The 27,679-nt window shown below is 37.0% G+C and overlaps 1 protein-coding gene across 1 annotated transcript; it reads left to right on the forward strand.

Annotated features, from left to right (window-relative positions):
* The first annotated feature begins 268 nt into the window (after positions 1–268).
* On the forward strand, positions 269–27,371 carry LOC306904222 (low density lipoprotein receptor adapter protein 1-B). The gene is made up of 10 exons (XM_079473996.1): positions 269–574; positions 13,772–13,914; positions 14,989–15,107; positions 19,862–19,976; positions 20,270–20,342; positions 20,471–20,551; positions 21,406–21,524; positions 22,338–22,372; positions 24,331–24,368; positions 25,350–27,371. Exons 1-9 carry the CDS (start codon positions 490–492, stop codon positions 24,365–24,367), a joined length of 807 nt encoding a protein of 268 aa, XP_079330122.1. The 5' UTR covers positions 269–489; the 3' UTR covers position 24,368; positions 25,350–27,371.
* Positions 27,372–27,679: the final 308 nt, after the last annotated feature.

Consider the following 27,679-nt stretch of genomic DNA (forward strand, 5'->3'; position numbering starts at 1 on the left):
TTTATTTATTTATACGTATTCAACGTCTTTGTAATTGTACTTGATTGTAATAGATACCATAACAATTATTAGCAAACACCGTAAATAAGAGTAACAAGCGTTATATTCACGTTATATTGTTTTTCTACATAAATCACCCAGATGTCAAGATTCATTACATTGTGTTATTTGGTTAAACTACAAAGGAAAACGCGAATTGTCAGCACAATGATCATTGAGGTAGATGTATATACGCCTCGGCGCCATATGTATTTGTTTTTCTCCTTTCATGTCATGAAACGTCACGAGTCCTAGTGTAAACGCAGCGCCTCGTGGATCAGATCGTGGGCTGTACAGTAAAGGGTTAATATTACTGTACAGGACTGTGTGTGAGGTGTCTATAGGCTGCTCGTGTCCACTCGCTTCATACTCGTTGCGTGCTCTACTGTCGTACACATACAGTGATAGGGACCAAAGAAGAGCGCAGCACCTGCTCAGCCACCATCAAGCATGGATGCGTTAAAGTCAGCCGGGAGGGCGATTATCAAAAGTCCGGGAGTGCCGCGGCACACATGGGGAACCTCAAAGCATGAAAGTGAGTAGATCTGTCTTTATATTGACTGAATACTGCGTCTATAGATCTGCATCATCCAGGCGATGCAACGCTATTGCGCGAGACCTAGTTGCCTTTTCATTTTGAGCGTTTTTGTGACTAATGTAATATATTTCTTACATTTACACTATTTTTAGTCTAGCATATTAACTGTATAAGACATTTGTGTACTTAGTTTGAATGCTTTAAAAAGCTATTTCTTTCAGTGCTGTGGTGGGGGTCCTTGCACACGATGCCCCTGCAGAATGTTTACCATGTTTTTTTACTCCAAATCCTGTAAAATGATGGTTAATGTAGTCACATAATTCATTACAGCACTGTTATGTGCTTTGATATGTGTCTAAAACTGCTCAAACCTTCTCAATAAAATCACAGACTTTCACCCTTTCAGTGACTCTGAATCACACATCCTCGATTAAAAGTTCACCTTTAACTGTTTAATCCATTGGTCAATTCCTCCAAGTCTTGGCAGCTTTTGTTCCGGAGGAACGAACAATTGAGCGCTCTTGTACGGAAAAGAAGGCAGTGTTTTAGGAGACAGCCCATGTCACATCAGCGGTGACAGGCGTTTTTGACAGCCGAGAGCCTGAGGCTCAGCACGCTGCCGTCCTGACGTGTGAAATGTGAAGTTCAGGATCCACTCTGGGGGAGAAAAGAAAACATTTCAGTTTCCCACTTGAACTGTGTGCCAGAAATACAGCTGGCGTCCCTCGATATTGCCGTTCACATCTGAGGGATGACATTTTGACTGAGGACCGATAAAAGTAGCTTGATGAATTATTTAAATCAACAGCTTTGTCTTGGGAATTTCTATCGCAGGATTCATTTCCAATGATTTGAATGAAAGTCTATTGCTCTAGCGTTGTGTTCAGTTGGGTTTAAAGAGACAATATCTAGAATTTGGGTATACCAAACTGCTTTTTGGGCACAATTAATATTTATAATAATATTAAGCTTATTGGTTTTATTATTAAAACAATTTCAGTGAAAATAGCCGTGATGTGTGTGTGTATGAAGATGATGCTGAGGCAATGCTAATGAATGAATCGGTGTCTATAAGGTCAGCGTCGCCTGGAATCAGAGTGTGATGTTTCCGTGACTTTTTAGCACCTCAATGTTTGCAGTTTCAAAATTGATCTTTTACGCTTCCATTCAAAACAAAGCTGATATGATGGGGAGAGGGTGTATAGTGTATGTGTGACGTTCTTTCTTCTGCCAAACACAAAAGATATTCAGAAGACGTTGGACTCCTTAGACTTGCATTGTATGGACACAAAACCCTTTCTCAGAATATCTTCTTTTGCGTTCAGAAACAGGTTTTGAACAATATAATAAAATTTTTGGGGGAACTATCCCTTTAAAAGTGACAGTAGTCAAATCAATAATAATTTTCTTTTTTATGCTGCTAAAAAGGAAGTATCTATGGCCGAACGAGTGAATTTCAAGGGGGGACGGAATTCCACCTCAAATAGAGGATCTCCCTCTTTTATCTATGACACAGCCTCCTAACACTATGCACATTTCATACATACATATTACAGTGTCATTTTCTGCATGTTCCCAACTAGAGTCACTCCAGTGAATCTGATCACAGGAATGGTATGTTTACAGTCATGAAACAAGGTTCTGACTGTAGTATTATAATACTATTGACCGTAGTATTTAATGTTAGTTGATGAGTTTTTATTTCTGAAACAATAATGGCAGGTTTATAAATGACAGGCTTTGTGGTGCTAAGCAAGAATGTTGTGTGCTCTGCCAGATCTAAAGAAACACACGTTCAAGAACAAATATATTGATATCTATGTAGTAAACTCATTCTCAATACAGCTCATAAGGTGATTAAGTCCACACGACTTTCTCTGTATTGATCAAGTGTTGATTTTCTGTGCACTACATTAAATACCGCAATGGTTGCTAATGCTGCGTGATATAAGATCAATACGGCAGAAGCTCTCAGTCTTTGCTTAAAGGTATTGTGTTAGTCCATGTTGAGATAAAGCAAACATTTTTAGAGGCACATTTGGTTGAAGGACTCTCAGGATGGACGTCAGTCAGCACATTGATCACACACACAAGCGTCTGTTGGCTGCTTCTGAAGGACATGAAGTCATGAACATCGCTAAGAGTGACGGTGGTGTCTCACTTTCTATTATCTGAAGTAAAGAGAACACACACAGATTGATACAGTACATGCAAACAATGTGGGTGGAAAACTCTGCCCTACATACGTTAATAAACAGTGATGTCCTGTTTCTGCATTGTTTATATTAGTGTAAGTTGTGTGCATAGTTTCTAGGTTAAATACATGTGGAACACCATTTTTAAACTAACAACAAGAAAAAACACTTATATTGTCTCAGATATGCTGTGGGATTATTCGGTCGCGTATGTCCCCTTTATACTGTAAAAATGGGGGAAAATACATCTGAAATGTTTCTACACATTCCTTCAAACCGTTTGCTTCTTTGTTGGTGTTCTGCCCAGTGTTCACAATCCAATAGATTCTGACTGATAATTGTTTTTATTTTTTTTTCTCATTGAAAAACCTGGTTCAGTCAGAAATACTCTCTAAAAAAGGTGCTACCAAAAGTGCTTCACAGCGATGCCATGGAAGAACCATTTTTGGTTTGCGTTTACTCAAAGGTTCATTTCTTTCTTTTCTTTTTTACAAAGACTCTTTGGTGTAACAAAATGTTTCTACAGATGTTATAGAATAATGTTAATGGAATGGTTCTTCTAGAAACTGAGCACCTTCAGTGAAGAGTGTGTTTATATTGTATTAATCTTATTAATAGGGACCAGCTTCCTGTTCTTTTATTCATATTTAAATTAGGTGTGATGAAGGTCTCATGCTTATAGGTGCACTTTCATTTTAGTTGAGTGTTTGCTAAACACCTGCTGATGTTTATAATATTTTTTTAATATCCAGTTCATACAGACAAGACTGAAAGTGATTCCTTCAATTCAGTTGATCCATTACCCTCTTCCTGATGACTTGTAATCTGTATTTCACAGTACCATTCACATTGCAGGTGTTCATCACTTTGGGTTGTCAATATTTAATAATAATAATAATTCTCTTGTAAAGCACATTTTTACAAAAACAAAGACCACATTACACATCAGAGGTAAAGATAATAGAATAAAGCATTGCAAAATGTATAAGTTAAAGATCAAGAAGCAATAAACATTTAGAGCAGGTCTCAGGCAATCCATTATATGACACCATGGGCTCAAGGGTTGCCAAAAAGAGATGCTCACTCTTAAAAACTGTAATTTAACGCAATTTTACTGTTTTATTTACAGAATTTTACTTATTTAACATATATAAAATGTAAAATTACTTTTTCTCTGGCACCTCAGCTGCTGGAATATTATAGTTTTTTACTGATAATTTCTAAACTCTGAAACATTATCTGCTGACAAATTACACACTATTATATTTCCTCATATTTGCTTTGTTTGTAATATAGATTGTTTTCTTATTCAAATTTCTTGAGGCATTGCCTCTCTCCCCTCCCTAAGGAAAATATCTCTAATTAGAAATCTGAACACTTTGATGTGTATCCCCACATACTCATACTGTAAAAACACTGCATTACTTACTTTATATTTATACAGTACAGTACACCATTTATACACACACGCACGCGCACGCACGCACGCACGCACACACACACACACACACAGTATTGCAGTACAAGTTTGCAATGCTGTGTAAAAAGACCTTTAGGATTCATAAGGCCATCCTCCTTGTTGCCCATTATACGACTCGTCTGACGCTGATGTCACTAGGCACAGCTTTTATGAAGACTTAGTATATAAGACTACCTTTATTCTGCCTTAATTACGACTCACCACTGACCGCGAAGGCACACATGGGGTTAGACAGAGAAATAGACTTGCTCCTTTATTACTGCTGGCCTCAGTGACTCTTAGACAATGTTATTGTGTTAACCCTAAGATAAGACACTGTGACATCTATGTGCAACAACAAGTCTGCCAGCCATTGAAATTAGGCACAGACCATTTAGGTTGACCAATATAGTTTCATTTCTGTACAAAGGCTTTGACATACAGTAGGACTGTTTAGGACCACAGGATCTGAGCTCTAGCTCAGGGGTCTTTGAAGGGGGACAAGATGTACTAACATAACACTGATTACTTTATAAGGTTATTATAATGCAGCATATTATCAGTATATTATTTTCAACGCCTCTTATACTGTGCGCTTTATTTGAACACTTTCTTTGAAATGATTTTTCTTCATCAAATATAAATGCATTCTGTTTGAACTGTGGCTCTCATGTCTGTCAGCAAAAATACATTTATAAAACTGCATGTAGTCTCTCTATTCATTCCTCCAGCTTTGATTTGTTTATTTACAATATTTTAAATCACTTAAAAAACTCCCCTAAGACCTCAGTATAGATCTTTCTTTCTCTGTCTATTCTCTTGTCTTTGTCATTATTTTTCCAAACTCTCTGTGAAGATAGAGGCTCCCTGTGGTTTGTTCCCTGCAGGTTATGAATAAAAGAAGAGAAATAGATTTTGGAGAGAGCAACTGATGCACCATGTGCATATCTGGCCACACTCAGGGCACAGTGTGTTTAAAAGCAAAGAATAAGAGTCATACAATACACAACAGAAGTTCTTATGTGATTTTCCATTTTACTTTCTTGTAAATACTTGTTAATAACTGTTAATGTTATAATGGAATATTATTATATTATCTTTTTTTCCCCAAAAGTGAAATTCCTCATTTACTCTCCCTCATTCAAAACCTGCATGACTTTCTTTTTTTCTGCAGGACACAAAATAAGATATTTTGAAGAATGTTGGTACACAAACAACATTGACCCTCATTGACATACATTGCATGGACACACATTCTTCTAAATATCTTCTTTTGTGTTCCACAGAAGAAAGAAAGTCATACATGTTTTGAACGACATACGGGTGAATATACAATGCCAGAATATTTCTTTTTGGGCAAACATTCCCTTGAATCTTTTGCTGAAAAGCATGAGACAGCACTGATGTAGAGTGAGCTTGCTTATCTCTCAGCTAGACTGCGATAGCAGTTATTGTTACGGTTTTCCCTAACATAGTTTTTTTCATGCTCACTTTAGCTAACCAGCAATATTATTTTCTTATACATTTTTCAGCTACAATGTATTGAGCCTCTCCCTCCCTTCCTCTTATTCTCATTTAAATGTACATTCTCAACTCTCAGATTCTTCCAGCATGTAAAGTAGGAAGTGTCATGCAGTTGAGTACTGCATGTACTGCATGAAAATGGCCATCCTAGTGTCTTGGGCCCTCCACATCCGCCCACAGCGAGCTCATTGACATCCAAACTCTCCTTCCTGTTTGACAGCCTGAACATGTATCAGGGAAACCACTCGTCTGGCAGTTCTCTTTTGCTCTTTGGAACCTGTTACCCGCGGTATTCTCTTCTATTTTTGGCATTTTCTGCTTTCGGCACACCAGTCCTGGTGAACATTGTCACTCTCTGTCACTCTATGCATGTGCTCTAATTGACATTTATCTTTGCTGCTGATCTCAGTAGGATTCAGACTCGTCTGGTCTATAAACCAAACTGCGATCTTTCATATATGCATGTTAAAATATCCGGGGTCTCTGAGACCCCTAACATAAGCAATGTAAGATTTTCACTATCCATTCTTATAAGATTCAGAGTCATACTGTATGGCATGCTGGGAGTGGTTTACCTTGCTGAGGTAGCTGTGGCAGTCACTTTATCCATTAGCTGTCTTCAGTGCTTTGAACTTTGACCTCAGCAATTACCAAATGCAGACAGGGCATGTGGTTTCCGGCTCAAAATCCACCAATTAGCATCACACGGAGTGGTTGCATTAGAGCCAAACCCCCATGGGTCATCGCTTATGCCACACACACCAGCTGTGGCCCTGTTATAGCCACCAGTTTTTTATAATTGGGTATCATAATATAAAAGCATACAGTAGGGATGGGAGTTTAAACCGAGGGATGGGGATTCTTACCCAGTACTGGGCTTTTTAGAGGAAGACCTGAATATTTACATTGCATCTTGAATAAACCATGATCATCACATTTGTTTTCAGCCAGTATTGATTTCTCCATCAATTTCAAAGACACAAGCTCAGACTAGAACAAGTAGTTCATAACTCAAAAGGTAAAGCTATAAAATTAAAGGTCCACTGTGTAATATTTTGGAGGATCAGAAATGCAATATAATATACATAATTATGTCTTCAGAGGTGTATATAGACCTTACGTAAGGAAGCATTTTGTTTTCATTACCTTAGAACAGGGCTAGTCAACTGGCGGCCCACGGGCCAAATGCGGCCCGCCAATCATCTTTACCGTATTTCAAATAAATGGAGAGATTTTAAAAAATGCACGTCCTGAGACGCCATATCTTTGAAAGTCCAGAACGCTGCTACATTCACACAAAAGTTATTCCTGCGCCTCATAGCGGTATATTGACATTTTATAAAGTGATTTGATTGGTTTGTTCAAGAAACTTAATGTTATTAACAACGTAATAATCTGCAATTCACAGCCACAGGCAGTCGGTTTGCACACGCCATAGGTCGTGTCAAAAACGTGTCTTGTGCCCTTGAAAGTAACTGCAGGATACACCATGTGAACTATTGTCTCAGATAAGGGAAAAATGTGTTGTTTTTAATACTTCATTAATTATGTATGATTTAAACGGCTATATTTATGAAAGCAGCTGTTCATCTCCCTCCAGAACTTGCACTTCAAAGGATCGGTCCTTCAAAGTGTGTGGGGCACATGAATGTGATTCAATAACAGAAATACAAAATAACAGAAGAAATTATGATAAAAAAAACTGGCCTGCATTCTATTTATACTTTTGGAATCTGGCCCTCTAAGAAAAGTAGTTGAAGATCCATACTCTCTATAAAAAGTGGGTAAACTGTTAATTTATGCCCCCTTTTTAAAGTGGCCCAGCAAAGGATGTACGCATCTGTGTTATAATGTAACCAGGTTTCCACTCTGGTTTTATGCACATTTTGAAGTTTCGTATCAGAAATGAGTGATTGCCACAGAAGAGGTGCAGATTCTCCAGTCAATAATGACCTTTTTGGCTATATGAAGAGACAAATTAAGGGCAGTATGCAGGATGTTAGAAATACCCATGTCCAAAAAGATGTATCTATATGTGCACAACGTTTATGACACACCATGGAAAAATTACAGAATGTATACGGCAATGCTGACTGATATAGAAGTGGGTATACGCCCAAACTGGGTCTCAGTTTGTCATGTGGATCATTAGTCAAGTCTAAGGGCAGTTTCACACTAGTACTTTCAGAGTTGGTTCTTTTGGGTGATGTAAAAGCTGTCTTCCGAACCTGGGTGTGCATCCGCGAACTGTACCCGATTCATGTGAACTCCAGTACGCTTTGCTGCTGATAGTAACACAATCCTACCAAATCGCGGAAGTGAACCGCTATGAATGACGTATTCTTTGGTTAAAATGTTGGCTTTTTGTGTGTTTCTCTAACTTTTCTGACGAGCATGACTGAAGTGCTCCATCTCCTTTCTGTTCGCCTTCAGCGTTCTAAAGAGCATTTGCAGAACATTCAAAGACGAAGGTCCTGCTATGTACTGAAGCGTTGGAAACCAAACTAATGGTCCAAAACATAAATGTATGTTATGCGAGCAATGTTCAGTATTTTGACGCCTTCTCCTGCATCGTTGTTACAAGCGACAGGGTAAACAGCTGCAGGCTGATGACACAAATGACCACTGGTTCGGACCCAAAAATTATAATATGAGTCCAGTGGGTGCAGGGGGAGGGGGGGATCGAACTAGGATTCGGACCAGGCAATCTAACTAAGTGTGAAGCCGACCTAAGAGTCTGTTCCTGAGCCCAGTCGAGTCCAAAATTTCATTCCTGAGCCCAGTCGAGTCCATGGGTCCCTTCCTGAGCCCAGTCGAGTCCAAGAGTTCGTTCCTGGGTCCAGTCTAGTCCAAGAGTCAGTTCCTAAACCATCTGGGAATATCTTGCCTACTCTTGGATGATGGATACTGGCGATTCGGACATACTACTCTGTTCAAGTACTGTTTTCTCCTACTACATAGTAGTAGGTATCACCGCTGAGCATGGGGAAAAATCACCAGCTGCTGCTGTTTTTAAAAAACATGGCATGTGGTTGAATGATGAAGCCCAAAGTTCGCAGATAAGACTCTGTTTTTGTTATCATGAAAAAACATTCTCATACAACTAGGCAAAGCTGCACTGCAGTTGGATTAGTATGAGAACAAAAAGCAAAAATCATTATTCATTCATACATTTTGTTTATTTTAAAGGTTTGTGAGGAAAAGGCCTGGATAATAAAAGTTTGCTCTTTGTTGTAAACATCATTCATGAAAGGTGTGAAAGTTTCTATAATCTGTAGCAGTAAATTATAATTTATACAACTCAGTAGCTCAAATTAGATTAGTTAAAAGTGTGATGACTCTCCTATGTAAAATACATAACAATTCTGTCGTCTGTTTTCATATGTATTTGTATTTCATTTTACCCAGAAGATAATAAAATGGAAATGTATGATGACGATGTTGATATATATGTGTGTGCTGTGTTTGGAATCTGGCCCTCTAAGAAAAGTAGTTGAAGATCCATACCCTCTATAAAAAGTGGGTAAACTGTTAATTTATGCCCCCTTTTTAAAGTGGCCCAGCAAAGGATGTACGCATCTGTGTTAGAAAGTTCCTTTGGTCGCCTTGAGGGAGGAGATGTTGTCTTTCCACTTTCACTAGGAAGATAAACCTTGTTTTCTCTGTTCATTAATTCCATTTGCGCAGTCATGCATGAGAGAGATAATGCATGAGAGAGATAACACTGAAACAGGCCTCTGCAGACCTGAAATTTCTTGGAGGAGAGGGAACAGTAGTGAAAATTGATTAAGGGCTATTCTCAAGTAAATCTTAAATGCATGAGAATGAATCATGAGCTGGGCGGGCCCAGGCCTTTTCGGGGCCCTAATCAGAATTTTATTTGGGGTCCCCCTGTGCCCCCAATACAATCGACTATTGTCAATGTTTGATTATTTGCATGCCCACCTTAAACCTAATACACCCAATTCTATGAGTTGTCTGCGTTTGGGATGTAGGAATGTCATAAAAACGGAAACCCTTGCATTACCAGTGTATTATGATTGTCAAACATTTGATAATTGTATTACTTCCAATTTTAGGTGAAACGTCCCTTTAAATTATGAGCACAGACCATACAAAGGTTGTTGAATTTATTTTATAATTCCTTTTTATTTTACAGCTGAAGATGTGACGGTAGTTCCGTCTTCTCTCATTTGATTGGTCACTGCTCGGGTCTGTAACCAGTAACTCCCGCCTCCTTTAATTTGATTGGCCACCTCCCGTATTTGGATTTTACAATGTTGCGTTTAGTCATTGTCAAATTTGACAAAAAATAGTGGGTATACGTGGCCATACGTGAGAAAATGGATGTGTGTCGTGACTATATCACAAAAAGCAGTAATTTCATGTGCTCTTGGGGGCCCCCTAGTGGCGGCGAGGCCCTGAGCAGCCGCTTAGTTCGCTTAGAAGGAGGGCTCTGATCATGAGATCTCTGAAAAAACCCAGAAAGGCTAAAGGACTAGATGTGACTTTGTAACTCATAATCATTTGTAACTTCTGAAAAAATTTATGTGAAATCTTCGTTCTATCATTCAGAAAGATGCTCAAAAGTACAGTATTTATATTGTTCATTAGGATCATTCTTTGAACTTCATAGTAAAGATTTCTCAGTATTTTTTGCTTTTTATTGTGACTGCTGATGTTTGCCTGTAAACACCCCCACATTGTAGCACTTGCGTTGCTAGACAACGAATCTTGGCCTGACACTCCTGTGGTGTCCTCTGCATGCATTGTCCTAAGCAAAGAAATTTGATGAAGATCTGATGTGTTCAGTTCTGTATCTAAAAGCACAACATTTAACATGAAGACCTTCCTCAACAACACATTTGAAATGAACTAGATCTGAGAATAAAACTTGTACTTTTGAAATAAAGGTCGCAACAAGGAACAAGAAGTTTGTAGTTTTATGTTATATGAAGACCTTTTGTATTGTAAAAAATATAGAGGCAGCCCAAGAATATAAAAAATGTAGATGACTATAGACAAAGTCTTTCAAATGTTTCTATGTAACATCTAAGGTTATACTCTGTTATGCCCCTCTACAGTCTCTTCTTGTCCTATATTCTGTCAAGGTAATGTCCTAGATTCATACCAACACTCATTATTTTCGACACTTTAAATGACCGAGGAAAACTAAAAGTGCTTTATTATGAAAGCATGTCGGCACGTTTGTAGCTGGAAGAAGGGAATTTAATTTTTTAGTCTCCTTAGTAAAACACCAATCTTACTCCTTAGCATGTTTGTGGTTGAACAATAGCCTACATGTGATACATAAAATGCAAATAGGTTTTGTGAACATAGTGCTTCAACTTGATTCGAGAAATCTGGGCATTTGATTTACCCGTTGCTATGGGCAACCGTCCTGGCTGTGTTTATGTGTTAGCTCATGTTTTAATTAATCTCATCATGGAGATGAAGTCATTATATTTACTGGGCTGTACGCTTGAGTATTCATCTGACTTTTGAGTGTAAATGAGACCATTAAGCTTGTAATATTCATGACAAGAACTATAGCTAACAGTCTCCGTTGATTTACTTCAGCGTGACAGTTCATCCAAAGGTCCAATTATCAAATGTGTCAGTGGGTTGAAAACACACTTAGCTTCTTATGAACAAGAAAATGAGCTGCTAATGTTTCTCTCGTGTCTAATCTGGCATGCATTTTTAGGGGGGCTTGGGGCAGTATTAAAGTCGAGATTTTCAAGATTCATTTCCCTTCAAAACTGAAATAATATGCTAAACAATTTATTATTTGCAAGTCAATTTATACTGATTGAAGAGCATTGCATCGCAGAACCTTTACACCGTGACAAGATCAATCAGGATTAATGCCATGTGGCTTTGTTATAGCACGTCTCAGCGCCTCTGGTAATCTCATTTTATGTTTGCACAAATCAGATCACGCTGTCACAAAGACACGCACACACACACCAACCCAGACATCAAATTATGTGCTGTTAAAAATTTGCAACTCTCACTCCAAAGATGAAATACTGGCTTTTTATTTCCATGTTTCACCCTGTTGTTCAACACAATATCAATGCAAAATCGTTGTGACTGATCCATCTATTCGTTTCCAACAATCTACAAATATATTCCCAACGTTTAAATAACATTCATCGCCGAAATGCAGTGAAAAAACAAACACAGCTGAACTTGCCGACCGTGCTCCTTCTCTCGCTCTCACTGGTTGACTCGTGGGCGTGATTTTCAAGGAGAATCGCCCAATAAGGGACTAAGAAATGTTGTTACGTAATGGAATTTCATGTTCGAAAAACTTTCCAAAATGTGTACAAACCTTGGGGGAGTGTACAAGCACCGAAATACTAGGTTCAACTTGTTTTTTGATAAGTTGACCATATGTAAAGCATTTTTACGTGTCTAATACATGCATCGGCAACTTATAACACGCCAAAGACACAGATAAATACGTATTCGCACCGTATTACCCCTTTAATGCCGTTTAACACTTCACACGCTTGAGAACGAAAGGTGCTTTTCCAAAAATAAAGTAGATAATAAATAGATATTTCTATATTTACATTTACGCTGGTGAGTACAATCACTGACATGTCATTTTACGGCATCCCTATGAAAACATTATGTTCTTAAGAAAAAACATTTTCACTTAGAAACATTCTCACGAATTTCCTGATACATGTTTTGTACAAAGAAACACCTCAACATTAATCTGATAATTTAGTCAATTGAGCAGTCTGGTGTACATACAGTATGGTACACTACAAGCCTTTAATACAACAATGCTACCTGTAGTTGTTCATTGCTGGAAAGAAAACGATTCTTGGCCCAGCTTTTATGTTTGTCAGCATGTCCACTTCACTTTCAGCATGGCCAATACACAGAAACAGCTCAAGGAAACATAATGAGCTCACATGCCAGAGAGCTTTTTGGCCACTTCTGTATTTTCCCTGCCCTGTAGCCCCGCTGAAATAAGAGTAAACAGAGATGCTGCTGTGCTGAGTGAGCATTAAGTGTACGTTTTCCTACCGGCCTAGGGTTGAGATAGATTTGGTGTCTTCTTAGGTTAATTATTTACTTGCTGTTGAAAATTCTGTGGAGTTAAAATTGCTTTTCTGGCCACAAACAGCTGGTGCTTCTGGGGGGCCAGATGGCTCAAAGCACAGAGCTGTCAAAGCGGGGCACAGGACACTGTCATATTAGATACGCTTTTTTCTTATCCCTTGCAACCCTTTTAGATAAAAGAATATAGTAGTAAGCAAAAATTTGGTGAACTGTAGTATATGATTTGATCTAAGCTCTTTCTTCATGCTTGTTTAATCGTACCACATATTCATGCAATTGAAATAAATATAAACTACATTTTGAATGCTCCCTTGTTACAGTTCTGAGTTTTTTCTTTCCCAAATAATTTCGTAGAAATGCATAGATGACATTTGACATTGTAGTAACATTATAAAACAATATCACATTGATTAGAGTGATGTTATAGCCGCATGTCATGTCATTCGGCTTCAGCGTGCTGATACATATTATATCACAATTGCGAATGTAATAGTACTTTTAAACACTGTTTCAATAGCAGGGCGGTCAAATTAAGTGTGTACATATCTGATGATCTAGCTCTGCAAGCCTACAGCGTTTTGTATTGGACCCAAATGGGACCGAAAAGCTATTTAAAGCTTGCTATGTGGCACAGTTTTCTAATGTCTCCCTGCTCGGAAACAAGAACCAATGTGTAAAATCTGCTTTCCATGTTCAATGATATTTTAGGCAGAAAAACACTTTTTGCTAATAGACCCTTTGTTTTCAGTCTAGGCAATAGATTGAAAATAAATGTTAAGATTGCATTTCTTTCGCAGTTTGATGTCATATCCTGTAGTGATTAATAAGCCTTCATGCAAGTCTTCATGTTCCATGCTTTGAAAATGTTGGTGTGTGTTTTTTGAAAGGCTGAAGCAAGACCATGTTTGAAATATGTTTATTTCGTGTTTTCAGAGCTGCCGGAGAACTGGACGGACACCAAGGAGACGCTGCTCGAAGGAATGGTATTCAATGTGAAGTATCTGGGTATGACTTTAGTTGGCCAGCCGAAAGGAGAAGACATGGCAGCAGCTGCCATCAGGAGGATTGTTACCACGGTCAGTCACCAAACGTCAAGAGACATGTAAAATGTTAACATGTTGGCACATCTTTTGGTAATTCTTAGCCGCTTTAGACAGATTATTTTATGTTAAACAATATTAATGCTTCCTGTGTTTGTCTTTAGTATTCTCGCCTGATGAAGGGGATACATTGTAAAAAAGTTTATTGCAATACATTTCCATTGTTTAGCCCTATGTTGTTGTATGATATATGCTGTTGAATGAAAATATATTTTTAGTGTATACTTCTGGGTGAGAATATGTTGTACATGAAATAAATTATATTATCGTTTTTCAGAATACAACCGGAAAACATCCAGCAATAGTACAATCAAATAAGACAGCATTATAGTGACAACAATCTTTCCAAATAAGCCGCCAAGCTCTGGACCCCTGAAATGAGTTTCTCCGCTCTCCTTATCATTTGCGTTTTAAAAGTGTTGACTGTCTCCTGGGGTAAAGAAAGACCCTCCAGATACACTCTGCCTGAATTCATTTGTCCTTGAGAAGTTCTGAACTTTAATTTCCTCTCGTCCCATACTGGCCTCTTTTCCTTTCTGCCAGCACATAGCAATAATATGTTCATACACCTAAATCACAGTAACACAGTGACACCACCTACGCGATCTGAAAATAATTGTTATATATGAAGAATTGTACTTATAGAGTAGTCAACCTTGTTACAGGTACTGGCAGACACAGACTTTGCTGACCTTTTGAGATATTGTTTTTGGTCGACGAATTAGGATTGGCCTTTCAAAGCTGACGGTGATAAAGTTGTTTATCTGTGCCGCACACAAATTGTTTCTGCCCATGAGAAAGAAAAATCTCTGCAGATATATCACATTTTTTATCCTAGACTCCAATTAGATTAAATGGAGAACTAAAATATATCCAAACCAAGGTTTAGCTCTGCAATTAAAATCAATCGTGTAGCATTTTCATTGTATTTTAGCAAGCGTCTCATTCTTCTAAGCGTAAATCTCATAGTCAACTATGTGAAAAATGTTTAGAACTCAATTTCAGTATGAAAGAACAAAACCTTTCTCTCTGGGTGTTTGTCGTCTACAGGCTCGTGCCAGTGCCAATGCCAAGAAGTTCAGAAAGGTGACCCTCACTGTATCTCCTAAAGGAATCATCCTCTCAGACACAGAGACCAACGACCTCATCGAGGACGTTTCCATTTACAGGTATTTAGCATTTTCCACATGCTTTCATACAATTCATGATCTTATTACACTGTGCAAAATTGAAACTCAAAGTTATTTCTTGAATGAGCTGAAAATGAACCTCCCCATTGAAAATTATACGACCTGTACATGTTTCACATTCTTTCAGATTTTTGATCATCTTCCACACATCAGGCACAGTCGGTCTGCTATCTGCGATTTAACATAACTTTATACATTTTTAACCATTATTTAGTTATTGCAAATTATTGCGATATTTCGATAATTTCAATATTGTACAGCTCTACGTATGCGTAGTTGTTAAAGAAACAAAAATATACGTTCAACAAATAAATCTGTTTTGGTATTTTACTTTGATATTTCGAGTATCTTTATATCAATTGTTGAACACACATTTTTGTACGTATATCTTGAGTAAACTTTAGGCTGAACACGTGATTGCGCAGAGGTTTTCGTATTCCCAGCATGCTTTGCTTAGAACTGAATAATAAGAATAAATGTAGAAAGTGTTATTTAATGAATTGTTAATTGGTTTGTGCTGAAAAAAATAGCTTTTAAAGTTACCCGACATTAGTAATTTTTTGCAGAGTTCAGTATGCCGTAAAAAGTCAATTCTTTAAACAGCCAGTCAAGGTCTGTAGACCTTATGTGTTTTTTTCCCATGGGTATACAGATAGCAGTATGACCTCTGTAGTCAAGTCATTAACCAGTAAGTCATTACCATCTAAGTGTGTCAATCAAATATTCACACAAGGAAAGCAATTATCATACTGGGTGGGGGGGGATTGTGATGGGGGCGGGGCTTGGTTCTGAGTGCAGAGCGGGGTCCCCGTGCCGAACCACTCTTATCAGCAACACCAGAGACTCAGTCATGGAAATTATAGGTATTTTATAATCCTCTCCAAGAAGATGAAGCCCTTTTTCTTCCCAATCTCTTCATTCCCGCATCCAAATATGCACATTCGCAAACAGCAGTATGTTTGGTGAGTGTTTGATATTTAGAGTCAGTTTAATATAAAAACTGACCTAAAAAACCTTAAACTTAAAATTTATGGTAGCTTTTGAACTAAAGTTGAAATATGGGTGAGTGACATTTATGTACAGACTGTGATGTCTGATGACCTCTTATGTCCAATTAGATCCTGAAGTTTGCAACCGCATTGGACACAATTTATCAAAAGTACATACTTTCTAATGGTCAAAAATGACGTTTTTCATCAATACATTCTTTGACAGTAAGGGAATTCTTTGTAAAAACATGCCACGTGCCTTGTTTCTCATTTCTGTGCCAACACAACATCAGGTCTGCAACAAAACACTATGTCCTTGAACCTGGAAGTCCTCCATCATCCCGCTCGCACCCATCAGAGATCCTCTGTGGGGTTCTGGCTATTTAGTGTAATGGCATATGGATTCCTGCATAACACTGTCGAATGCCGAGAGCTCATGTAGCAGGACAAAATGCTCTCCAAAGCACCAGGCTTAATGTTATTTCTGTCGTATTATCCTGATCCAGGTGAGGCAGTTTCAGTCAGGATAAAATAAATACCCTAGAGCAGCGAGTCTACATGGAAGAAGGCAGTCAGTGTAGACTTTGATCACGAGGCCTCGGTTTGACTTTCAAAGGGGCTTCGAAAAATAAACTCAAGTGCCAGGGGACGATACGGTATATCAGAGTTCAGTCAGAATGCTATAACAAATGCTATTTCAACCCGGCCCCGAGGGGGTCTCGGACAGTCATTTGGAGGGTGAAGCACAGAATTATGGGTATTCTGTGTTTTTTGATATAGTAAAGAAAATGAGAGAACTGCAAATCAAGTGATGGGGGTTTCAAAAGAAGAAAATTATATGAATACTTTAATACTTTATTTGCTTTGAGGTCCATCCCAGTGCACAGCCGAGTATACACGTAATGAAGAAAAAAACAGCCAATTCTATTTCTAGTGAAAGAAAAGATGATGTTGTTTGTCAGGCCTTGTCAGGAGCTGTCAGCTGTGTTACATCAGAAACAGTAAAGGTTGAAGGGCAATCTGAGGCTTTTTATATCTGCTTCTGTTCCATGACAATTGATGCAAACGGCAGTTTCTGATCATTCTGTGCACATTCGTTCAAAGAAACATCATTTTACTACTGCCACCATGTTGGAAAATGAGATCTGTATTTGTGCAAGACTTTATTTAGCTAAATCACACATTTTGCAGGGTGATTTGTGTAATAAGATTCACTACGGTCCCACATTAAGTGTGTGGGGGTTCATGAAGGGATTGAACCAGAGCATGCTTACGTTTCCGAGTGTCATAGACTGAACAATAAGTGTCACTCTTGTGAACGCCGGCATTCCCAAGGAAAATGTTGAATGTTTTGTTTACAAAATGTTGCATTTTTTAAATGTTATTGTGATACCTTTTTTTCGGGATGTACTGAAAATAAAGGAAATTTGATTCCGTTCATAATTGAATTATTTTACAAAATACAGATACTACATTTCTCCACTGATACCAAGAGCCGATTATTCAGAGTGAGTTCTTTCGATGATAATGCTGTTACATACCGATGGTTTGGCCCTGAATAAGTTTGTGTGTACATAATATATGTCTGTTTACTGTGCATATGAATTTTGTATTTATAAAAACACACACATACTGTACATGCATACAGTATATTTAAGAAAAATATCAAAATTATAAACATTTATACATAGTTTAATGATTGGTCAATATAAATAAATACATGTACACCTAATTATGTATACATATATGTGTTTATAAATACAAAATGAAAATGCACAGTATATTATGTAAACACAAACTTTTCTGGATGCGATTATTCGCAATGAATCATTTGACAGCCCTAGTTTGGTGGTTATATTTACTCTCATTAACTACATTCTGAAGATTGAATTAATATTTCATAACTGTCCGAATTTTATTAATTCATATAATAAATATTGATATTGAACATAAATCTTGTGATGTTTCTCAACAATTTAAACAAAAAAGAAATCCTTGCCCATTTTCCTGCCCTCTTAATTGACAGGATATATCAGCCTTGATTATAGGCCAATAGCCTGAAAAGTTGCTTTTATCAGCCGATACCAATTATTGGCCAATATATCGATGCATCTCTTATAAATATTATTCAAATAATAATAAATAAAGTTGTGCAAGACAACACAGAGCTAATTTCACGTGATCTTTTTGAACATCGTATTGGTAGCTGACATGTTTGATGGAAAATGACCCAAGAACAGTTTGTTTATTTCTTTACATTCATCATAAATTGTTTTCACATGCAAAAATATGTCATCATCCAGCCAATGCCAATTTGGAAGGTCCTGTGTTAGGCACTGGGTCATCTTTTCGCTCTCTGTTCGATGCACGACTCTTTGTGACCTGGCTGCGTTTGTGCATTTGCTCAAATTGAACAAGCGTGCATCTTTCTTGCCTAAAGGGTCTAAAAGCAAAAAGCTTTTGTGCTAATACCAAACCCCACTGTGTGGATGATGAATGCTCAGACTGTGGCCACTTTAGAGGTTTTGTGCTTTCCACTTGACCTGGATTCAGTTTCTTTGTATATGATTAACCTTATTTGTTCCCATATCTATGGGTTGTCACATGGGAAAGCTGGCATAAGCGCTACTGTATATTGACAATATGTAATGTAAAAAGTTCCAATTACACAATTGGTGCTTTTTCTAAATGTCCCAAGTGTTTATTAGCACAATGGTATTTTTTATAAATGTCAGGTCAGGGCAAGCTGTCCCTTTTGGGGGATGGGGGTTCATTTGGTGTGTTTTATTTACACTAAGTAATACAGTATTATTTGTTTTATATTGTTTGGTGTTTCAGAATTTGCTGTAACTTTTGCTGAAAAGTATAAAAGGTTTTTATGATAAGGTGTCCATTGTTTTACAACATGCCCTGCTACTGGGGTAACATGTTCAATGTATCATTTTATGGTCAGTAATGGTGTACGCTTTTGTTTCTGTATCTGCAAATTTGAGTATGTGCCAGAAATTGCTTTTGAAAATTGACAGAAATAAATCCACTCGGGTAAAAACTGCAACTGATAAAGTAATAATCGAATGTGATTTTAATGCATTGGACTTCAAAACGTTCAAAAGAACAGTTACAGATGTTTGTAACACTATAAGATTCTGCTGGCAGTATAACTGAGGTTTTTCAACCAAAACCTCCTGTTAAAAGGGGACTCTATATATTTAGGCCAACATTAAGAGTTTCCTTCCCTCTGCTTTTCCCTCTTCATTAATGAAGTTGAGCGATGCACCACACACAAGAATAAATGATAATTTACCACACCCCACATGTTCAGAGAGAAAGGAGAGAGAGGGGGAATAGAGAGTCTTGGGCATTATATTTAGGTCGTGCATCAGGGGCACTTGTAGATCTTGTGAGATCAGAGCTTTTCGGCTTCATCCAGTTCTTGTGTAATGTATCTCCTTATTTCACACAGACAATCTCTCTCGACACGTTGCTCTAATTTTCAATCCTTTTCCTGGAATATCAAGTTTTTAATGGTTTTAAATGGTTTAACTGCAATAATGCCCTTTCCCTAAAATGTTTTATTGAGTGCCATGCTCTCAAACCAAAATACAACTTTCGGTTTAGATTGCAATTTATCTTTAATGTTTAGCCACCTGCCAACGTTTCATTTTTTATTTCCTGAAATATATCTGCAAATATAAACACCGTATTCAGTGTACACGAAAGAGCTTGTATTTCTTTTCTCTGCAGAATATCGTACTGCACAACTGATAAAACTCAGGATAAAGTCTTCGCCTACGTCTCCCAAAGCCAATTCAATGAAACTCTGGAGTGCCATGCCTTCCTGTGCCAAAAAAAGAAAATAGTGAGTGCTTTTAGATGTGCATGAATACTTTGGGTTTCATTGATGTAATCCACATCTTTTACTTACACTTTTTATTAAATGTTTCAGTTATCATAGTTCTGATAGTCTGTGAATTTTGCCTTCTTCGTGTGTACCTTTTGTTTGGCCACAGTTTGTGTTTTTATTACAATTTTAAAACATTAGAAAAGCCACAGCCTTTGTTGCATGATCTATACCTAACATGTAGCGACATCTAGTGGACAACGTCGGGAGACTTGAAGTTCAAGCCTTTGATTTTGTTCTGTTATTCACAGGCTCAGGCTGTGACTCTGACAGTCGCACAAGCTTTCAAAGTAGCTCTGGATCTGTGGGAGATAGCACAAGAAGGTGAGATCTTATGAATGTTTGATAGGTAATAAAACATGTCAATAATACAATTTGTTATATTGCGGTGTATTGCTTATTTGACAGTATGAATATATGACCTTTTTTGAGGGAAAAGTTTTATTTTTCAGATAAAAGTAAGAAAACTCGCACATATGATTCCTGTTCAGAACGGGAATCCTACCCAGAATCAGAACCAAACAGTGTTGCAGGTACAATATACATTTTTGTTTGTTTTATTTCCATCATAACTTTGATAAAATGGGGGAAATTATCTGTTTTCAGTTTATGAGTGGTTGAATTTTCATCATGAATTAAGAATGTACTGTTTTACAAAATATGATTATTATTAGATTAAAATGTAATAGATCAAATGTAATAGATGGTCTAAGCGGGAACAACATATTTACAACTTTAAATGATTAGGATTCTCACTTTTGCTTTTATGGCTCTTCACAATTTGGTATCAGCTTATACTCCCTCAAGATCTCTGAGGTCTGAAAATCAACACCTCCTGTGTGTTTCCAGGACAAAATACAAACACAGGGGAGATAGAGCCCTTTCACAAGCAGGGAATGACCTCTCTCTCTCATTATTAGATCTGTCTACTCATTGCCAGTCTTCAAAGCTATCTTAAAAGCACATCTTTTAAAACAAATGAGGAGTTGTTGTGATGCCGGTCTAGCTCATTTAAATTGTGCCCATGCTGTGATGTGTTTTGTTGGTGTCTATTTTTGAAACATTTCTGTCTGTGTATGTCATTTTATTGAGATGTTGTGAAAGCCCTTTGAGCAACCTGGTGTTGCATTAACCTGGTATGGCCCGAACTTAGGCCATAGACTTCCGGTAGTCTCTGCAAAAAATAAATAACCGTTGGTTCATTCAATTTAATTCATACACAATAATAGTAATAGAAATGAATATGAATATAAATGTCACTAAATAGTAACTAAATTGTTATTTTACTAGCCAGACTGATAACCAAACACAGACCGGAAGTTAACTTGGGGCCAGGGGCGTGTGTCCGATAAACCATCTAAACGTGACTTTTATTTATTTATTACAGAGGCAGACAAAACTCAGGCTTTGAAGGAGCACAAAGTTCGGAAACCCTTCTTCCCTGCCTTCCTTTCACCTTCTCCACGCAGCAATACTATGAGACGGCCAATCAAACATGACTCCTGGGTACGTTGTCATGCTCAAAATGTCGGCATGTGCACTTTGTTTTTATTTAGACTAAATACATACATCCTTTTACAGCAGGATAGTTGCTGTGTTGTGCAGGGGTGTTTTCGAATCAGTATGTGCTCTTATATGACATACGACTTGTGATTTGCTGAAAGAGTGCCACTATTGTTCTACATATCAGCTTCAAAATAGTTAAAAGTTTTGATAACAAATAGCACCCCAAAAACAACAATTACCATTACTATTTGTGACATGCCAGTAGAGAATGACCTCACTGCATTTAACAAAAAACAGCCATTTTATTCTTTTATTGGCCATATATGACCACTAGATGGCGAAATACCCATTCCTTTCAAGAGTTGTTTTTAAATAATTTAATCTCATTTATTCGAGGTTGGATCCATCAGCCTGTCTACACATTCTGTTCAGCTGTGGTTTGGTTAATAATTTTCAACTCGTTGACTGAATTTCGTTCGGGTTTCATCCCAAAAATTATATTTCTAATTGATTCACTCTCATGTCATTTAAAACATGTTGACTCTTTCTTCTATAGAACACAAAAGTCGATATTTTGAGAACTTGAGGTTTTGTGTCAGTCAATGGGGACTGATGCTGTTTGGTTACCATTGTTCTTCAAATTATCTTCTTTTGTGTTATGGAGAAGAAAGAAACTACAGGTTTGGAATGATGCAGTGATCTACCAATCGAGCTATAGAAACACATGTGCTCTATGTTTAAGAACATTCTTGCGATATACTGTATGTACGTATATGATGTGTTCATTTGGTTTTTCTTCTTTTTATTTTCCAGGACGTGGAAGAAAGCCTTGATGATGCATTTTCAAGGTAAGTTTGTATGACACACTCAAACACTTGCAAAACATGCACATATATATATATATATATATATATATATATATATATATATATATATATATATATATATAGGCAAAATGAAAAGAATTCACTTTGACCCAAAACAGACAATGTTTACTTTGTGGGTTTAGTCCAAGAGCATTTTTACTTTGTTATGTGACAAACATCTAAATGCAGAATTTAAAACAACAGATGCTTAAATCTGTAGAAAATCAAATATTCTACACTTGTTTCCCTTGCGTACAGCAAATAGACCATATTTGTCCTTTACCTAAGCTGTCTTTGCATATTAGCAAGAGACTGTGATGTTCTTCCTTTAATGTCTGTTTTTGTTTCTAATGTGTAATATTTGAACAATATTTAGCCTCATATATTCAGCTAATGAGTTTGCAGACTCTCAGGTGTGACATTATTTCTCCATAAGGTGCTGAAAGAAAGAGATTTAGCACAGCAGGAGATCTGAGATGCATTGGCAGCTCCAGCTATGGTTTAGATTAATGTCACTGAAAATAAACTTATTCTGATTGTTTCTCCATACAGCAGTAAAATGATCCATTCAAAGAGAGCACCTGAAATAAATATCAGAACAGCCACCGGACTGTAGCGGTTGGCCTTTCAGGCCTTCTGTTCTGAAAACCTCTTCTATAACTGAACAGTTAAAGGTGTTAAATGCGTAAAGAACTGCAAAAGCACACTGAATATATACAGTATACGGTCACACTTCAGTATGGGGTCAATTCTCGCCATTAACTAACCTTTAACTACGAATTTTCCCCCAATAAAGTTTTTTGATAGTTGATAGTTAGAAAGGTAGTTATTAGGTTTAGGTATTGGGTGGGATTAGGGAATATGTGCTTCATAAGTACCAATAAACAGCCAATATGCTAATATCAATAGTTGATAGTGTGAGAATTTACTGAAGTGTTTACCCAGTAAACTTATAACAATTAAACTTTACAGGTTGAGTTATTATTATTATTTTATTAGCATCACAAAATCTGTGTATATTTGCTTTTGGTGTGTATTACACTGTTGCCGGCCATTAATTTTCTTCTGAAATGATAATTAATCTTTTTAATAATTCATTTATTCATTTACGAAAAGATTGAAATTGACTTGGGCCATTGAGATCGAGCTGTAAACTGACATGTCAATAAAAGGCATAATATTAGAATATGGTGAAAATATTAGCACATTTCTTTTGAATGCCTGTGATGTACAAAAGATTTGCTTTTACAGTAAGACATGCAAATGAATGTGATTTACATTTCACTCTAAAATGGAAATAGATTCACAAGGGTTTAACTCTGTTTCTGACTTGTTATACCGTGCTGCTTGCTGTGATTCAATCACAAACATCAGTTGATTTTTCTGCTGGTGATGTAGATTTCGTTTGGCTTTCTGTGAAAAATAAACAAACACATTTTTTAAACCTGATATTTAATATGTTACAAAAGGCCTTCATGTAGTTGCTGACCATAGATTCCCTGCTGCCATAATGCGTCAGTTTATTAGTACTTATGCCAATGTATAGCTATGACCTCATTGTTGACATACAGCGGGTCAGAAACTGTTCATCGTGCCAATGTAAGTCATCAATTTATAATGTCAAGTCATTTAAGTAACATAATGCACAAAAGAGCCACGATCCATTAAAGCAAATGAGATCAATCCAAATACAGCATCAGCTCTGCCATTCACTTGGCAGAAAAACAGCGTGCAGATCTTCTTAATGCAACATTGAATAATTAGGCTACAGCCACACATTGAACCTAAACTGTGTGTATAAAGAAGATTAGTAAAATAGATCTTGCTGTCGCGACCTGAAGGTTGGGTTGGTTGAAATGACCGAAGATTGTAATAGAGACATGTAATGATTTAACCACAACTCGCTATCAGCTGTTATCTCTTTCTCACCTGCCATGCAGCAGTATGGAGGTGGAGGAGATGGACGCCAATAAGTGAGGTGAGAGATTTTCTTTAGAAACAATCACTTGACTCAGGTTGTTTTATCATGGCTATATACCCACATGCATTCCACTCAAATAATAAGATAATAGCTCGTAATGAAAAAAGTATTAAAGCGGACAAAACACACAGAGCTTCCGCATATCTCATGTTAATCTTGAGTACTTACAGAATAGTTTCGCACCCTTCAAATATCCGTAGAGTCTTTAGTTTGATCACATTTATAAAAGACAGTTACAGCTGTACAGTTATTTCCGAAAACATGCAGCGCATGTAGGAGGAGGCGGAACTATAGCATGTGCGCGGACATGGCCAACAAAACACAGACAGTTTCACTTACCGCGTGCGGTTCATGTCCGCCATCTTTTAAGGCTGGGACCGCCGCTCCATCTATGAGTTTCAAACGATCTCCAAATCCTTCGTTACATCCCCCAAATGCAGTGAACAGACAAACACATCTGAACTTCGCAAACTTAGTTCTCTCTCTCTCCTGCACACAAGTGAAAGTGACTTGTGCGAAAGTGACATGCTCCTTCTCCCGCTCACCATGATGCTTTTCCAATCGTCCAATAAGGGACTAAGAAAAGTTGTTACGTAACGACTTTCATGATCGAAAAAAACTTTACGAAACCTGTACGTTGGGGGACTATATCGAGCACAGATATACTACGTCATACGTCCAACTCGTTTTTTGACAAGTTGACCATGTTAAGGATGAGAAGACAGCATGTTTAACATTGTAAGTCAGAATGCATGAAACACCGTTGCAGTGCCACTTTAAGCATTTTATTAGTGGTCTTAGACTTTTGGACCCCACTATATTTATAGACTTTCCATTTTCACTTCTAGTTCCCTCTGCTGGAACAGTGTGAGATCAGATGCAAAGTGATGTCATTTTTTACATTTGAATTATTCATCTTAGATTTCACTCTCTCTCTCGCCTCTCGCCCTCCATTTTCGTCTCCACTCCCTACATCAGGCTGGCGATGTCCCGTAACAGAACCGTGTCTGAAGATGCAGCAGTGAGACCAGCAGAAAATCTTTTATCCTTCAGCAGCGACACCTCCGACTGAACACAAACCCACAAACACTCTATAGCCAGCCGATCAAAAAGTGTCCTCAACATTCAGTGCATCCCAGCACTTCACACGAAACCCAAATGATTGACTGCATAAAATACCACTGCCATAGCATCTGCTTTCAAAACACCAAACAATACTACAAAGACAAGCAGAATACAGTAAATGTGCATGATTCAAGTGTTTGAGCTCTTGAATGCCAGTGTACATTCATGACAGCTTACAACATGTATAAAATAACATGTTGTTACTGTGTATTCATGCATACGTTTATTAGTAAAAATGTCAATGCATTGGTGCTATCTTTTGCAAGGGAACAATAAATGGACACGTTTTTGAAAGGGAGACCAAATATACATTCCAGCTGTCTGCCTTTCAGCCCAGCATCCAAAGGTATTCAGTCCTTGTTTGATGTAATGCTTATCTTCTGCTTATCTCAACACTCATCATAACAATAAACTAACAATGTCAACAAAGCTCTCATCTGAAAGGTAGATTGGATGGATTATCCCAAGCAGACAGGTGTGTCCATTTCTGGAGGATTATTGATATTTACACACAATGTTTGTATTTTAAAGCACCGAAATCGAATTTCATATATACAATCTGTGGTTCAGGGGATGTCTGCTTAAGCAATTATTACAGAAATGATTTTCTTTGTGTAATGGAATTTGGAAAATTTGTACATTTCAATGCAAATGTCCTCAAACGCTTTTCATCACTTTTAGAGGACTATTTATAGACAGATTTCTTAAAATAGGTTTTACATTTACATCATTATTATTGTTATGTATATTTACTGTACACTACAGTGTTTTATCCTGTGTTATTGTTGGTCTTGTTATTTGAATCTAGTGAAATAATTTAACGTTTAAACTTTGATATATATGCAACTTTATATACTTAAAGAGCAGGGCTGAAGATTTTTGTCAAGGCATTACATGAGATCCAAATCATAATTTGTTTTTTTTTTAAACATGAAACAAATGGTTGCTATTTTGACTAGATTTTAAGTAATAAAATATCACAAACAGACAAATAAAAAGCCAGTAATGATGGCAGATTTGCTTATAGCAGATTTCAACAAATAGCTATGCCTATGGTGTGATAATCCAAAGAAAAGTATATAAGAATGGACAACACAATAATAAACTGTGTAGGACTTTGATGAAAACTAAAGAAATTCAACAATTTTACAATGTCACGCTTTCTTGTTTTACACCAGTAACTCAACTAATGATGAAAAGTGCTGACAAGACCAATCTCGAGGGTTTAATTCCCTTGGATACACATTGATCAAATTTAACAATAAACATTAATAATAAAATGTTGACCTTCATCCACTGTCAATTTGCCAAATGCATATATGTCTGTGTTGACCAAGTGAATATTATATATGGCCCTCAGAAATGAAATATGAAACATTTTCAATGGAGTACAGATATCCTCTTTATTTCCAGCAGCTACACCCCCTCAGAAGATCCAAATCTCCTCATCTCCTCCTCATCAAGTCGTGCTAAACGTTCAAGAAGGTCTTTGATCCCATTGGATCTGTTAGCAGTTTTTTATTTTATGCATTTTTAAATGAGGTCCATGCTTTCAACATTACAGATCGATTTAACCATTTTCTGAACGTGGAATAAGTTTAAGAATATCCAGTCGCACAATTGGTTTTAGTAGGAACAGGTTTTAATTCAGCAGTGGTGTAGTTATTTTGATAAATCATGTTTAATATATGTTTGTATTTTGTGTTTCACGATTTGAACTGTTCTGAGGTGGTGGCTTATTTTAAGGGAATGAACAAGTTTGACAAGAGAAGTGGATCGATATCATTGATGATGAAATTTATGAATCTTATGTCAAAATGTTTTTACAACAACTGCAACAGCCAAAACAACAATAAACATGTTAAGATCTCCTTTTAAAGAACTGAAGTGATTTATGAAATATTTAATCAGAACTAGACAATAGTGAATATAAATACTTATTTAAATATACAATTTGCAGTAGGTTATTAATAATGAATAACTATGCAATTTGTTACGATTTGTACGTTGTACACTTTATCTGCGTTACCATCCACTGAAAAATAAATAAATCAGAAGTTGTATACAGAAGAATAAAAATGTTTACTTTAGTACATGAAACCTTTAGAAAATCTGCACTCATTGTGTCATTGACATTAACTAACTAAAAGAAGAAAAATGTTTTCTGCTACAGTTTAGAAATA

The sequence above is a fragment of the Barbatula barbatula genome (assembly GCF_947034865.1).
Source record: "Barbatula barbatula genome assembly, chromosome: 15".
NCBI classification, from domain to species: Eukaryota; Metazoa; Chordata; class Actinopteri; order Cypriniformes; family Nemacheilidae; genus Barbatula; species Barbatula barbatula.